Source organism: Danio aesculapii, chromosome 5 (genome assembly GCF_903798145.1).
Source record: "Danio aesculapii chromosome 5, fDanAes4.1, whole genome shotgun sequence".
Taxonomy (NCBI): Eukaryota; Metazoa; Chordata; class Actinopteri; order Cypriniformes; family Danionidae; genus Danio; species Danio aesculapii.
In genome coordinates this window covers 47,105,540-47,121,683 of record NC_079439.1, presented here as the reverse complement: position 1 = coordinate 47,121,683, position 16,144 = coordinate 47,105,540, and the positions used below count along the sequence as shown (strand labels likewise).

The 16,144-nt window shown below is 35.6% G+C and overlaps 1 protein-coding gene across 1 annotated transcript in view; it reads right to left on the bottom strand.

Annotated features, from left to right (window-relative positions):
• The window catches only part of iqgap2 (IQ motif containing GTPase activating protein 2), a 117,284-nt gene that overhangs the window by 89,316 nt on the left and 11,824 nt on the right, over nucleotides 1-16,144 (bottom strand). The window contains exon 2 of the mRNA XM_056458370.1: nucleotides 14,188-14,287. Within this exon, the coding sequence (XP_056314345.1) occupies nucleotides 14,188-14,287 (100 nt within the window). The remainder of the gene's footprint in view (nucleotides 1-14,187; nucleotides 14,288-16,144) is intronic.

Here is a 16,144-nt window from a genome sequence, read left to right as displayed (position 1 = left end):
TTTGGCACAAATATGTATGTATAAAAACATACAAATGTGACAGCACAAATTTACGTGCTTCAAATGAATTGGTCACACTTTATTTTGATGGTCCGTTTGTTGAATTTAAGTTAAACTGCATCTACATGCCAACTAAATCTCATTAGATTATAAGTAGACTGTTAGGTTGGGGTTAGGGTTAGTGTAAGTTGGCATGTACTAAGTTTCTTATAGTCAGTTAAATGTCTCAATACTTAAATAGACCATCAAAATAAAGGATTACCAATGAATTTACCACCAATTCACTAGAATGTACTATATAGGGCTGGGTGATAAAATCGGTATGAAGACCTTAAACAAAAAAAACTAAAAAAATCCATTGAAAATCCATCTGACAACTAAAGAAAGGCCAAGGCTACACCAGCCCAAAGATGCTTATACACAGAATCAGTGCTCTCTGTAAAGCAGCTTTTCAAACACTGTCACAGAACAAAATAAGGTTTTGATGTTGTAAAACTGGTAAAAAAAATAATGGATGCCAAACACACAAGACGTCTGTCAGTTATTGTAGTTTCAACAGTCATGTTCAGTACACACAACAATAATTTAGAAGTTTAATGACCTTTTTTTTTAAATGTGGCTGTAATTTCTTAAAAGTACCAGGGTGTATCTGTTAAAATAAAAAAGATATTTATTAGAACTCCATGAAATGCTTGCAAGTTGCAGCATGTGCATTGGCTGCTCCAGGATATAACAACTGAAGAGCTAAATCATCTCATTGTTGTTTTTAATGTTAAAAAGTTGACATACATGGCCAATAAAAGGTTTGGGGTAGGGCTGCTCGATTTAGGGAAAAATCATAATCGCGATTATTTTGGTCATTATTGTAATCACGATTATTCAAAACGATTATCAGATTTTAACAGTATTTCCTATAATATTTTTCTTCTGGGGAAAGGCTTATTTGTTTGTTTTTTTTTTCCTAGAATAATAGCAGGTTTAAATATTTTGAAACCTATTTTAAGGTCTATATTATTAGCCCCTTTAAGCAATATATATTTTTGATTGTCTGCAGAAGAGATTACTGTTATACAATGACTTGCCTAATTACCCTAATTAAGCCTTTGAATCACACTTTAATCTGAATGCTTGTATTTTGAAAAGCATCTAGTCAAATATTATTTACTGTCATCATGGCAAAGATAAATGAAATCAGTTATTAGAAAGGAGTTATTAAAATTAATATGTTTAGAAATGTGTTGAAAAAACATCTTTCCATTAAACAGAAATTGGGGGGAAAAGGGTTGCTATAATATTCAGGAGAGCTAATAATTCTGACTTCAACTGCATATATACAGTTATTTTCCTCCCTGCAAAGGAAAGAGAAATAAATACAATAGAATAAAAATATGAAACAAACTGTGCTTTAAGCATCTTTGCTGTGAGAAAAAAAACTTCAGCTATAAAAGTCCTTCAGTCAAGAGCAGTGAGGGATTTTCTCCTTTTGTTGTTTGATTAATCATAAAAACAGTCAGCAGCAGGAATATTGCGCTGTCACTTTAATGGTTTCTCTTTTGCGTGTCTTTTGCTCCTCAACTTGTTTGTTTATTACATAAATGAGGGTTAATATGAATAATCACAAAACACCGCGTTTTTGACACCTATTTGCTCATTAAAGCACTCACATTAAAATAACTTTAGATGTGTGCGCTCTGCTCGTCACAGTGTGCGAATGAGACCGAATGCTGACCGCATGCTTCTGACAGAAACATGTGGTCTCATTCGAGCTTTTAAGAGCAACAAATGTGTACAACTGGAAAGAGGGCGATAAATGATGGAATAATCTTTTATCTCGATTAATGGTTTTTCATAATCGTTAGAAGCCAAAATCGAAATCGAAATCTGATTTTCGATTAATTGCACAGCCCTAGTTTGGGGTCAATTATACTCATCAGTTCACAACAAAAAAAAAAAAACAATAATAAAAAAATCATCACACCCCTTTAAAATAATTATATTATTTGTCATAAAGCCAAATCACATTCCAAATAATTTTTCCAGCTTTGAAATGTTTTTTGTAGCTTTTTCCTACCCTGTGCAGCATGTACTGTAGGTAAAAGTGATTTGCACAGGGTATGATGGTTTTCTATAGGCACTGCTGTATGTATTTACATTCACCGTCCACTTTATTAGGTACACCTTACTAGTACTAGGTTGGACCCCCTTTTGTCTTCAGAACGGCCTTAATCCTTCCTGGCATAGATTATTGATCATAATGCGAATCTGCCGTTCCACCACATTCGAAAGGTGCTCTATTGGATCCAGTTCTGGCGACTGTGGAGGCCATTTGAGTACAGTGAACTTATTGTCATGTTCAAGAAACCAGTCTGAGATGATTCACACTTGTTCATGCATGTTATCCTGCTGGAAGTAGCCATCAGAAGATGGGTACACTGTGGTCATAAAGGGATGGACATGGTCAGCAACAATTGATACTAATGGGCCTAAAGTGTGCCAAGAAAATATCCCCCACATCATTACACCACCACCACCAGCCTGAACCATTGATACAAGGCAGGATGGATCAATGCCTTCATGTTGTTCTAACCCTACCATCCAAATGGTGCAGCAGAAATCGAGACTTACCAGACCAGGCAACGTTTTTCCAATCATTAATTTTGGTGAGCCTGTGTAAATTGTAGCCTCAGTTTCCTGTTCTTAGCTGACAGGAGTGGCACCCAGTGTGGTCTTCTGCTGCTGTAGCCCATCAGCCTCAAGGTTGGATGTGTTGTGTCTTCAGAGATGCTCTTCTGCATACCTCGGTTGTAACGAGTGGTTATTTGAGTTCTGTTTCCTTTCTATCAGCTGGAACCAGTCTGGTCATCTGGCATCAACAACCATGCCATATTCAAAGTCACTTAAATCACCTTTCTTCTTCATTCTGATGCTCAGAGTTGCTGCCATGTGATTGGATATTAAGAAATTTACGTTAACGAGCAGGTAGACAGGTGTACCTAATAAAGTGGCCAGTGAGTGTATCTTACACACTGAATTTTCTATAATATTTTAAAGAAGAAATGTGTCACCATGGACTAAAAACAGCCATAATTGTACACTTTTTATTATTTAGATTTTTACAACACCTAAATCTGAATAAACAAGATTCCCAATATTATTTCATTTGGTAGGACAGGACAACATTTGGTTGAAATACAAGTACTTGAAAATCTGAGGGTTCAAAAAAAGTAACTCAGAAATTTGGCTTTAAAGTTATCCAAATGCAGTTTTAATGTATTTTTATGTAAGGACATTGTCAAAATGTCTTCATAGAACATGATCTATAGCCTAATGACTTTTGGATTAAAAGAAAAATCAATAATTTTGACTTCACAAAAAATATATCTGTGCAGCAAACGACTGCTTTTGTGGTCCAGGGCCACATTATTTACATCTACATTATTAATATGTATGAATTTAGCAGGCACTTTTATCCCAAGCAACTCACAAGTGAGGATAAAAGAAGCACTTTAAATCATTATTGAGTGACAGTATATAAATGAAATGACAAGATTACATTTTTTAATTATTTATTTATTCATTCCACAGAAGAGCTGAAATTTCATTTGCTTAAAATCATTCAGATATTCTGAATTGGTGAAGCAACATTTGTTTTAAAATCTCTCTGAAGCATAAATAGTTATTTAATGGCACTTTAGATCAATTGAAATGACTTAGCTGAAGTTATTTGCTTTAATTCATATGTATTGAACTATAACCTTGATAAACTAGTTTAGCAGTTTCAGTTTTCCTTCTATCTCCATTAAAGTTAATATGATATATCTAGTTATGCCTTTAGCAACACAGGAAAAAGCTGCCTGGAGGCATAACACAACTGCTAAGTGGTCAGACATACCTAACAGTAACTTCATATATACTGTAGTGAATTTAAACATCTCCAAATAGAAAATGACTATGAATAAAATGAAGACATTAACAGTTAATCTGCTTTGTTTTTATATAAAGAATATATGGTTTCCTTTTTTCCAGACTTGGCAGATGAAGTAGACACATAGCGACAGTGCTACCTGGAAAGATGTGAATGGAAAAGGAATGACAAAAGTAAACTCAAAAATCTCTTATCTTGACTCAGAGAATGAGAAGTATAAGCTGTTAAAAATGTTATAAAAATGCTACAGTATATGAAGCCTAAACTACAGGAAGCATATTAACATCTAAACACAAATAGTCTTATATGTATGGCAGACGTGTTACTCACACAAAACTCCTGTGACTAATGAGGTTTAGAGCATCACACAATCTGACAAAATTAGAAATGGAAAAGCTTTCACAACTAGGTCCTCCTATCTAAAGTAACACATGCTCTGTTTGCTTTAGTCAGAGGGTACAAAGTTTCCCAGTCACACTAGAAAGAGGGGGGCAGGATTGTGTAAGAAGGTTAGTTTGCCAGCTGCAACAACAGGCCAATAGATCCAATTTTAATACACAGTACAGAAAATTTAAAATATGCAGAACAATTTACAGATTTACAATCATATAGGAGTATAGGAGTTTTCAATTTGGTCCAAGAATTTTTCACAAAAAAAATAAATTAAATAAATAAATAAATAAATAAATAAATAAATAAATAAATAAATAAATAAATAAATAAATAAAATAATTTTATACTATACTAAATGATGTAAGAATATACCTTTTTTTTGTGAATTGTTTGAGGTCATTATAATTCTTAATGTTAAAAGACTTCTTTTATTTTTCTAGGTTTCATTAATTTAGTAGTACCATATAATATATTTTAATATAAACACAGTAATTTAAAGACATGTAAAGGAACTGGCTTCTATTTTGATTTTTCTGATTTGCTGCTTACAAAAATATATTACTATTATTATTATTATTATTATAAGTTATTAAATATAATTTAAAATATTATTTTTAGTATGGGCAGCACGGTGGAGTAGTGGGTAGCAGCAGGATCGCCTCACAAAAAGAAGGTCGTTGGGTCGACTCCAGGCAGAGTCAGTTGGCATTTCTGTGTGGAGTTTGCATGTTCTCCCTGTGTTCCCTGGGTTGCAGCTGGAAGGGCATCCGCTGCGTAAAACATATGCTGGATAAGTTGGTGCTTCATTCTGCTGTGGCGACCCCTGATTAATAAAACGGGACCAAGCCGAAAATGAATGAATGAATTATTATTGTTATTTATTCTTTTTTAAATAATATTTTTAAATATTAATATTGTTTTTTTATTTTTTTTTATATTATTTTTATATTATTATTGCTGTTATTTGGTATTTTTTATATAAATTTTAAATATTATTATTATTATTATTAATTATTTTTATATTGTTATTATTTTTTTTTATAAAAATGATTTTAAATATTACTTTTTTTTACCCAAAAACTTCAAAACATTCTCCCCGTGTTTGCGTGGGTTTCCTCCGGGTGCTCCGGTTTCCTCGACAGTCCAAAGACATGCGGTACAGGTGAATTGGGTAAGCTAAACTGTCCGTAGTGTATGTGTGTGAATGAGTGTGTTTGGATGATTCCCAGTGATGGGTTGCAGCTGGAAGGGCATCCGCTGTGTAAAACATATGCTGGATAAGTTGGCGGTTCATTCCACTCTGGTGACCCCTGAATAATTAAGGGACTAAGCCGAAAAGAAAATGAATGAATGAATGAATCTTCAAAAAAAGTTAATCAAAATAACGTTATTTTTGCAGTTCTCTAATATTATTTTTATTTTGTAACAATATTTTGATTGCGTAAATTTTAATAAAACACATGTATATGAATGATAATAATAATAATAATAATATTAATAATAATAATAATAATAATAATATTAATAATAATAATAATAATATTAATAATAATAATAATAATAATAATAATAATAATAATAATAATAATAATAATAATAATAATAATAATAATAATAAAACCTAAAATAAACAATATTTTCAGTTTTAGTAGAATTAAACTTAAATTAAAAATACATAAAATATTGAGCACCAATGAATTAGAACTGACTGAGATGTGATTATTAAAGTTTATTTCACAAAAATGAATGGACAAAATAAGCGGCGTGGTGGCGAAGTGGGTAGTGCTGTCGCCTCACAGCAAGAAAGTCGCTGGTTCAAGCCTCCGCTGGGTCAGTTGGCTTTTCTGTGTGGGGTTTGCATGTTCTCCCCGTGTTGGTGTGGGTTTCCTCTGGGTACTCCGGTTTCCCCAAGTCCAAAAGACATGCACTATAGGTGAAATTAATAAACTAAATTTTCCGTAGTGTATGTGTTGAATGAGAGTGTATAGGTGTTTCCTAGTGCTGGGTTGCAGCTGGAAGGGCATTTGCTGCGTAAAACATGTGCTGGATAAAGAAAATAAAATAAAATAAATGAATAAAACATGGTTATTGAAAAAAGAAAAAGAATCCCTAAAGCTTGTCTGGTTTAATTAAGTCTAACACATTAATTATATTATTTACACCTCATTAACTGTATAAAGATATGTAGCTAGAAAGATGTTTTACTGGATTTTAATATAACCTACAAAATAACCACATCTTACAAAAACACTAATTGACTTGTGATCAATCATGTGTAGCAGGCATGAGATAATTAGTAGACTCCTGACGTCTCAGTGGAACAAAGGGATGACATGCAAGTCCCTCACTAACAAGCAGATTAGTGACCAGCCTTATAATCCTGATCCAACACGACAGAATTCCCAGAACAGAAGCTTTACAATCAAGTCATAGAGCTAAAACAGCACTGCCAGGAAAGTCAAAATGTGTGAAAAACTGATTCATCAATTCATTTACTTCTGCACTTTACTTTTTTGTAATTTCATGATTCCGTCATCACAAGAACTGCGCAGATTTTGGAGCTATTCTGTTGAAAAGTGAAGAAAAAAATGTCCTCATCTCAGAACAATGCACAGTGCAATACTCCCTCACATTCTTCCACGCTTTCATCAGATGTGGGTCAAGTTCCCAGTGATACAAATGACTGCTGATGCATTTAACTGCTCTCTGCGTTTTAAAAGCAAAATTAGTCCCAGCCTTTATAACTGGAAATACACACAATATAATCTGATCAAACTGCCGTTCAAAAAGCCGGGGGGGATCAGTATCGGATATAAATGAACAATGTATTTAACAAGGAAACATTAAATATAAGGTGATGGTAAATGTTACAAATGATTTCTTTGGCTTTTTTTTAGCTTCCTGGTTTTCAATGAATCCAGTTTGGACATTGAAACAAAAAAAAAATTCCAACATACGCTCATTCTGAAAATGTAGCCCTATATACATTTCTGGAGACTGAGAATTATGTAGCCAGAAGTAAGTATGGCTGCATTTCATCTTTAAAACGAATGCTACGGAGCGGTGTGACACCGTTCCTTTTTGCACTTACCAGCTTACTGATTACCTCCGTATGGACAGTTCCGGAAAGCAGGACTATCATTTCAGTTTAGAGAAGTAGGTGGGCAGGTCAATTGGTGCTTTTGAAAACACTATTGGTTGGGTTAAGGGAGCCTCTGGTGGATTTACCAAAGAACAGCAGGAGTGAATGGCACTTGCGGGAGAAATGTAAGATCTAAAAAAAGCATACGCAGCGGCCTCCGGTGGATTCGGAAAAACAAAAAAATGCAAAAAAAACATACTTCCTGGGACGTATTTGGCACTCTCCAGAAGTGAAGTTTCATAAACTAATTTCGAGAGGAGCACGTGATATGATTGAGCACGTCTGGCCACTCATCTGTAATCAGTAATAATCCAATCAGAGTGATCCTAGTCTACTATAAATGGATCATTTTCTCCCTACTGTTTCTATCTTCGTTTGGAAGAATCCCCCTTCCACCCCATCTCCTCCTTTTCCTCCCTTTTCTAAAGGGGGAGCTCTCGAGACCTACCTGATCTCGGATCTCCTGATATGCTTATCGACCGGGCGGGAGCCCTGGGCTCAAATATCTCCGAGCTCAGGGTTCTCTCCCGGGACAGCATGCCAAACCAGCTTTATACGCCAAGCATATCTAAGTGGGAACTCTTGAAATGTACATAGGGGTACATTTTCAGAAACAGCCTGGGTTGGAAAATTCAGCTGTGCAATTACATCAAAAAATGACGTTATAAAATAACCCATAACAAAATAAAACACAGTTGCTATAACAGAAATTGTAATTATAAAGATATAGATTTTAAAACATATATATGGAGTGCTAAGAGCATACTGCTGGCTTCAGATTACACTTTTTCTTTTATAATGTCAGTCACTTGTCAGATTATGCAATTTTCTTGTCAATTTGCAGACTACATGTTGCTTTCTAAACAACTTTCAATTGTGTTCTTAATTTACAAGCAGTGACTGACTTCTGGAAACAAGGGTGGTAACATATAAGGGCAGTGGTTTTGTGCTGGCTGTGTTGTTGTCTATTGCACACATACTGCAGCAGCAAAAAAATTCCTTGGCTGTGTCGGAAATCAAAATCGTCCTACTACTCAACTAGTACTACATTTGAATTTAGGTCATTATTAGATCATTATCACTTGACCTACCCGCATCAATTGCACCGCTTCACTCCCATTCATGAATTGTCTTGCATGGCTGCAAGGGATATCTTGGAATCCATTGGATTCGCGCACTTCAGGATTTGCTGTAAGTAGTAAGTCATCCAGGTAGTTCTCGCCGAATGTTTTTCGAATACTATGAATTTGGACATACTACTCAGCTCGCATACTGTTTTTTTTTTTTTTGTTTGTTTCTTTTTTGTTTGTTTTTTCTCAGGGTCTTCACCTTTATTGCATAGGACAGTAGAGAGTATCGACTGGAAAGCTGGGGCATCGAACTTGGGTCACCGTGAGCACTGGAGTGCATGTGTCAATGCACTAATCACTACACCACTGGCGCCAACCGCATACTGTTTGTAACATACTATATAGTATGGAAGTATGCGACTTTGAACGCAGCCCTTGTCTCTCTTTCATTTTGCTATGTTTGAAAGCTTCTGTCCTACTATTGGTCACTGTGATTGCTCACTTAGATGAATTAAACTATTTCTACCATTGAATAAAAATAAAACATGGCAGTATTTTTTGGTCTGGACATTGTGAAGCATCCCAGACATGCCATCTGTTGGCAAATACTATGACACACTCAGTACGTTTACTTAGAGAACAATGTTCTGATTTTAATACGATTAAGACAATAATCAGATTAAGAGTCTACCATGTAAACAGAGATTTTTGATTACCTTAATCTAAGTAAGGTCATAATCTTAGTTAACACAAATCGAATTAAGACATGTGGAGTATTCCTATTTTAATCACATTATTGGAGTAAAGTACAGACATGTAAACAACACCTTAATCAATATATATATGAAGATCTGTATTTTATGCACCTTCCTGTTGAGGAGACTACCAAGACACCTGCATCTCCAAGAGCACAAGTGCGAACAAAGAGAGTTCCTGTGTACTCAAAACATTCTCCATCCCCAAACACAATTTTTTTTAAATACTGTCCAGGAAATGCGAAAGTTTTCTATCCATCTGGCATGTAGTAGCCTATCAGACCCCATTAAAACAACTCTTTCCTACCAGTCCTTTATTCATACTCTCATCCAGTAGTTCAGAGTTTGTCATGGGGACATGAATGAAATGTTGCTTAATGAAAGTGAAACTGCTGAACCGCAAAAACCTAAAAACATCCAATATTACATGAAACTCTGGAGAAAACAACGAATATTGTAGTGAAGTGATGACGTTAATTCTGCCCTACAAAGGCAAAAGACCTTAACTCACTGGAGTGTTGAATTGAGAAAAATGATTTCAAAGATGTTTTTGTTGCCCCAGACAAATTAGCTATAGATAGCACATTGGAAAATTGGCAATTACAGGTTTTAGTAATGACATTTATCTACGTAAAAAAACCTTGAGCTCAAACCTAACCCCTATTTTGAAGTTACTGTCCTCTGCCTTTGTATTGTAAGCAAAATGTGAGAAGTCATGCCAAGGCAAAAAGCAGTAACTTCCACATGATTAATATTGCTGATCAATATTTACAAAATACAGCAACACCTGTAGTGTCTAGTAATCATGCAAATTATTTGGATGATTTACAGATACTTACAGCCATTTACTTATTGCTATCCTGTGCTTTGGTTGCATTTGCAAATTACTTCCAAAATGTAATAGATAATATATAATTTCTGTAATTTTAAAGTAATTGTTTACAGTATTACATTTTTTTTTTGTCTCTGCATTGTAATTTGTTAAACTACTTTTTCCAGCCTCCAGGCTGCTCACAGTAACTTCATATTGGCATGCAGCTGAACACCGTCAGAGAACTGTAACTTAATTAGAGCAAAAAAAAACAATCAAAGAGCGGTAATTCGTGTTATGGCCTTCCGGCTTGGTTTCGCTTAGGTATTTGGAAGTTACTGTTAAGACGAGACATTATTTTCTTGAAAAAACAATGATATTGACTCAAGATACTTATCCACATGATAAAGGAGGTCTTCATTGTGCCAAACTCATCAATAACTAATTTTTGACAAAAAACGAAGTTACAGTCTTTTGCCTTTGCGCGGCAGTATTGATCTGTGTTATACTGTAACATGTACAGTAAAACGTGAACATGAAAGGAACATTCTAAAAGCAACTCAAATAAACACCTTAATCATCTTATCTCCTTAATTAGATTAAGGTAAATAATTTAATTACTGATCTCCATATAAACGTAGAAGTCACTGTACAAGATCAGATTACTGACTCTTGCATCCCAACATCAATTGCCATTTATACTGTCATTCATCATTAAATAACTCTTTTAAAAACACTGACAAAACCACATACCCCAAACTTCTGAACTGTATTGTACAACAGAGGAAAACACACAAAAAAATATTTACTAAATATGGATTATTTCCATAAAGTAACTAATTTCTGAAAAGCATATTGAGAAAATTAATATTAAAATCCAATATTATGGATTTAATTATCTTTGATGCAGTGTGTAACAGAGCTCTAAGAGAAGTTTTTAATCTGAAAGTGCACATTGTATTGTTATTGACTCTCAAAAGAAAGAGTCTACTCAGAGTTGTTTAGACAAGTCACTCTTGAAATGGACCCCAAAGGGCACTTTAAAACTAACGATTCCAGGTTATTGATAGTCTGTAATGGTTTTACCCATATATTTAAAAACTAAAGAATTTTAGGTTGATGGCTCATGCTGACTAACATTAGGCCTACAACTGAGGGACTAACTAACTACCTAGATAACTAACAGGGCTGGAAATTGCGACCGTTTTGGTCACATATGTGCCCGAAATTTTATCTATGCATTTGTGCGAGAGCATAAATTGTTGCCGTGTGACCAGTTTTCACTGCGAAATGTTCACAACATGCGCAGATTTAGGAGACATTCACGCAGAATGCATCTTTGCAGCAAAAAACGCCAAAGGCAGTTCTCAGGATTGGTTTAAAACAGTTGACATGTCAACTTGCTGCAGTAAACAAAGCCAAAACAATGCTTGATCTGTCTTCAAGCTCTTCTGCTCTAGAACAGAACGTGAATAAATTGGTTAATATTGCCTGTCAATCACTCCGTTCAGATGACAGGGAGCTATAGCCTCGAAAACGTAAAGGTCTGGATACGAGAGAATGAAAATAACACTGACAGATTTAGTTTTAGAAACCACCTAAAGTTACAAATAATGACAAATCTGATTACTGATCATGTGGTGAATGTTAATCCACCATTTTCACTTTTCGAAAATTGGATAAAAGACTTCCATTGGGTTGAAGTCCGCTATGAAAATGACTAAAGCCATTCACCATGAAGCCGGTGGGACAGAGTTTGCAGGTAACAGCGTTTGCCACATCTACACATTTTAAGCACGAGATGTTCTAACGTTATTCATTCCTTCATTTAATCATCACGATGCTGTCAGTTGTGCGACTGGCACCTTGTACACCATCGCAAAAGAGCAAGCATTCACTGAGATTAAACTACTGCAGCTCATTAAAAGACCATTATTGCTATTAAGATGACGTATGCATATAATAAGTTATGTCAATATCATGTGTGCAATATCAGACACCACCCGTGAGAACAGCACAGTTATTTTCGTTAACTCAGTTTATCTCATAAAGCAGTGTGTGTAGGGCCAGTGAGCGCATGCATATGTTTTTTGTTTGTTAGTTTTGATTAGTGTTGCTTTCAAATGCCATACATCTGTTAATATAAAACTTGTAGTAATGTTGCTCATTATTTTTAGTGGGTGCACCTAAATTTTGGCTGGGTGCTTACATTTTTTAAGTTAGGAGCACCAGTGATACATGAAAAAAGGTTAATTTTGAGCCCAGAACTAACTATTTATCCATCCTTCTATCTATCTCTCTATCTATAATGGATAATTGGAAGGAAGGAATGGGCAAAGTAATGGGTAAGGGAAGAAATTTGACCAGGAAAGGACTTTAAATTGGTATTTGAGCTCAGATTGCCTGATGTGCAATCTAACCATATGTTGGAGTTCTTGCCCACAAGCTCTGCCTCTTACATAAGTGAATAATATTTTAATTTAGAAGGGAGAATTTGCTATTTAGCTTAGCTTTTTCAAAATGTGGTTTTAAAGTTTTGTTCAAATACTCTCCTTTTATTTGTCAGATATTTTCTCTTTTTTCCACAAAGCTGATCTAATAGTCTCCATACTATAATCAAACCCCTTGTAGCATTTTGGGTTATTTGTTAAAACACTTGACAGAGTATATGCAGGAATCAGAGAGTAAAATTCAATACCTTTTAATGAAATTCAATACATTTTAAAACCATAAACCACTTTATGCTTCAACTGGAAACACTGGTGAGATCTTAATTTACAATATATTTACTAAATAATAATGTAAGAAACTAATCATAAACTTATTCATACTAGGCTTGGGCGGTAATACAGTAAAATGGTATACAGCGGCATCTAAAACAGCATTGTGTCAGTTTCAATACTGTTATACCGTCATAAACAACAATGCACTTATATAGGAGACAAGTATTAAATAATAAATAATATTTATTTAATGCTCAAAAATGCGTATGCGTGATTGTCATCATGGGACAGTGTGGAGAAAAGAGAGAGAGGTGAGGTAAGATGGCGAGATGTGCACCAAGTGACATGGTCTTGAAAAAGAACACAGTATTGGCAGTATTTCCGGTTACCGAACGAGAAGGGAGATGTGGAAAATACGAACTAGAGGTCTGCATTCCAGCTGCTGTACGGCGACAGGACCCGACCAGATTTCTTGCGGTGCGGGAATAAATTTCCGATTAAAGCACGGGAGCGGTCGGTAACTCGAATGGGTGTAATCTAAATGGGAGGTTTAGGAGCGGGCATTCGCGTGGATGCTGTTTGTGTGTGTGTGTGTGTGTGTGTGTGTGTGTGTGTGTGTGTGTGTGTGTGTATGAGAGAGAGCATGATGCTGTGTGTCGTGTGTAATGCTGTGCGTCGCTTGGTGCTGTCTGTGTGTGTGTGTATGTGTGTGTGTGTGTTTGTGTGTGTATGTGTGTGAATGAGGGAGAACGTCCCGCGCAGATCTCTAATACGAACAAGACAAACAGTTGACCACTATCCTAAGGGTCGCATATACGGTATTCAGTTTCTGAATGGTTTAGGCACAAGTCAACAGTTTGGTGACGCTGTCTGCGCCTTACATCATAATTTTTTTATTATGTACGGTAATACCGGATACTGAGGTAAAATAGGGAGGAGGTTTGACGGTATCAAAATGTGGATACCGCCCAAGCCTAAGTCATACTGAATAAAAATCTATTAAATCTAGCTAATTCAGCAGGTTGGCGCCTATTGAACTGCAGAAATAATGGTGTTGCCTTGATTACTGCAGTAAACAAAGCAGCATAATGTTAAATTTAGCAGGATTTTATTGATTTCATAAACTACACAGCATCCTGAAATTCGCCGATATAATTCAGGCAAACTTTAGCGTACAACCATACATTGCATAATCAAAAATGATATGAAATTTAATACCTTGCAAAACAGCATTTAAGACTTTTTAATACTTGTTAAGGGCCTTACATTTCTCTACATTGATTTAGCAACTTTTAATACTTTTTAAGACACAGCAGACACCCTGCTTGAACTCCTTGGTCAATGGCAGAGTGACAAACTTTTACTCACTGTTTGGCTTCCTCAAGATGACAAAGGTATTCATATGCAATATTCTGCCTCCTCCTCTCATCCATTTCTTCAGCCGACAGCCTCTCATCGTCCACAATGGCTATAGGATAAACAAAGGAAAATCCCAGTTAGTGGAGAACTCAATGCAAAGCCGGACATAAGAATAGAGTTTATTTTCCGTCCTAGTAGAAACAGCACTGACTCTGAGTGACAGTTTTCCTCTGCCGGCTAATAAGGCTAACTGTATCTCATCCAACACAACAACTATTATACAGTAACAAACTATGACAAAAGGTATTGACTGAATCCAGTGGCACTTAGCCAAGCTCTATTCAGCATGTATTTCAGGCTTTGTGTGTTTTAGACAATTCTCAGTGGAAGAATGAACTGGAAAAGGTCCTCAAGCTACAGTATTTGAAATGAAAGAAGGAAGTGAATCAAAAACACACACAAATAAATGCCTTTAAGATCAACCACACAAAACACTGAATAAGCATGAACGCTTGAGTAATTGTTCACAATCCACACGTGTGCAGACATAATCAGCATCTCTTTCATGGTTGTATGTGGTGAGTAAAAGTGTCAGGGAGTGACACCCTCATGTCTAGCGGCTGTCAATCCTGTAATTTTATGAAACCATCAGTGGCTTTCCTTCACACGATTGCTACTACATTCCTTCTCCACCGATTTCATCTTCACTACAAGTTCAACGCAATCGCTTTATCTCTAGTAAAGTGGAGATGACATCACTCTGTTTACAGTAAACATGATTCAGTAGAGTAGAGTAAAAGTAGAGACTAATCAGTCTTTATTCAGTGTAATCAGCAAAAACAAAAAAACTTGAGAAGCTTCCTTTCAAATTCTGTGACCCCAAAACGTAACTGGATATTTAAAGGGACAGTTCACCCCAAAATGAAAAAAATGGACTCACCATTACCTCACTTCTGTTTCATTTCAAACCTTTATGCGTTAAATTCTCTGTTGAACACAATGGAACATATTTTGAAGGAAGCTGGAAACCTGTAACCAATGACTTCCATAGTATTTATTTTCCCTACTATAGAAGTCAATGGTTACATGTTTCCAGCATTCTTCAAAGTGTCTTCTTTTGTTTTCAATACAAGAAAGAAACTCATTAGGTTTGGAACAAGTAAAAGAATTTTCCTTTTTTAGTGAACTGTCCCTTCAAGCATGTCACTGCATTAGGTGCAAAATATTACAATTGTGAACTCTTAAAATTCAGACATTTTCTCTGTATTTATTCATTCATTCTTTCATTTTCCTTCAGGTTAGTCCCTTTATTAATCAGGGGTCTCCACAGCAGAATGAACCGTCAACCTATCCAGTAAATGTTTTACACAACGCCCTTCCAGCCGCAACCCAGTACTGGGAAACACTCATACATTACGGCCGATTTAGTTTATTCAATTTACATTTGGCGCATGTTTTTGGACTGTGGGGAAAACCGGAGTACCAGGAGGAAACCAATGCCAACATGGGGAGAACATGCAAACTCCACACAGAAATGCCGACTGACCCAGCCAGGACTCGAACCAGCGACTTTCTTGCTGTGAGGTGACAGTGCTAACCACTGAGCCACCGTAGTTTCTCGGTTTAATTTAAAACAATAAAGATTTAGTTCATCTAAAACTGAATGAAGAAATGCATTCAAACTGAATAACTAAATATTTATATTTACATATGTTGGTATTTGATATTGTTAATACTTCATTATAATGAACATGCACAATATTGATATTGTGGGCACGTCAAAACACAGTGAAGGAATATGTATGACACTGTAAAAATAATAGTTGACTCAACGTAAAATTGTTAGGCAGCTTTTTTGAAGTGATTCAACCCAAGCAGGAGAATAGCCAGCAATTTTGGGCCCTATTTACAAATTTTTTTAGTGGGTCTCTTTGATTGGGGGATGCGGTAGGCGAAAGAGCAGGGG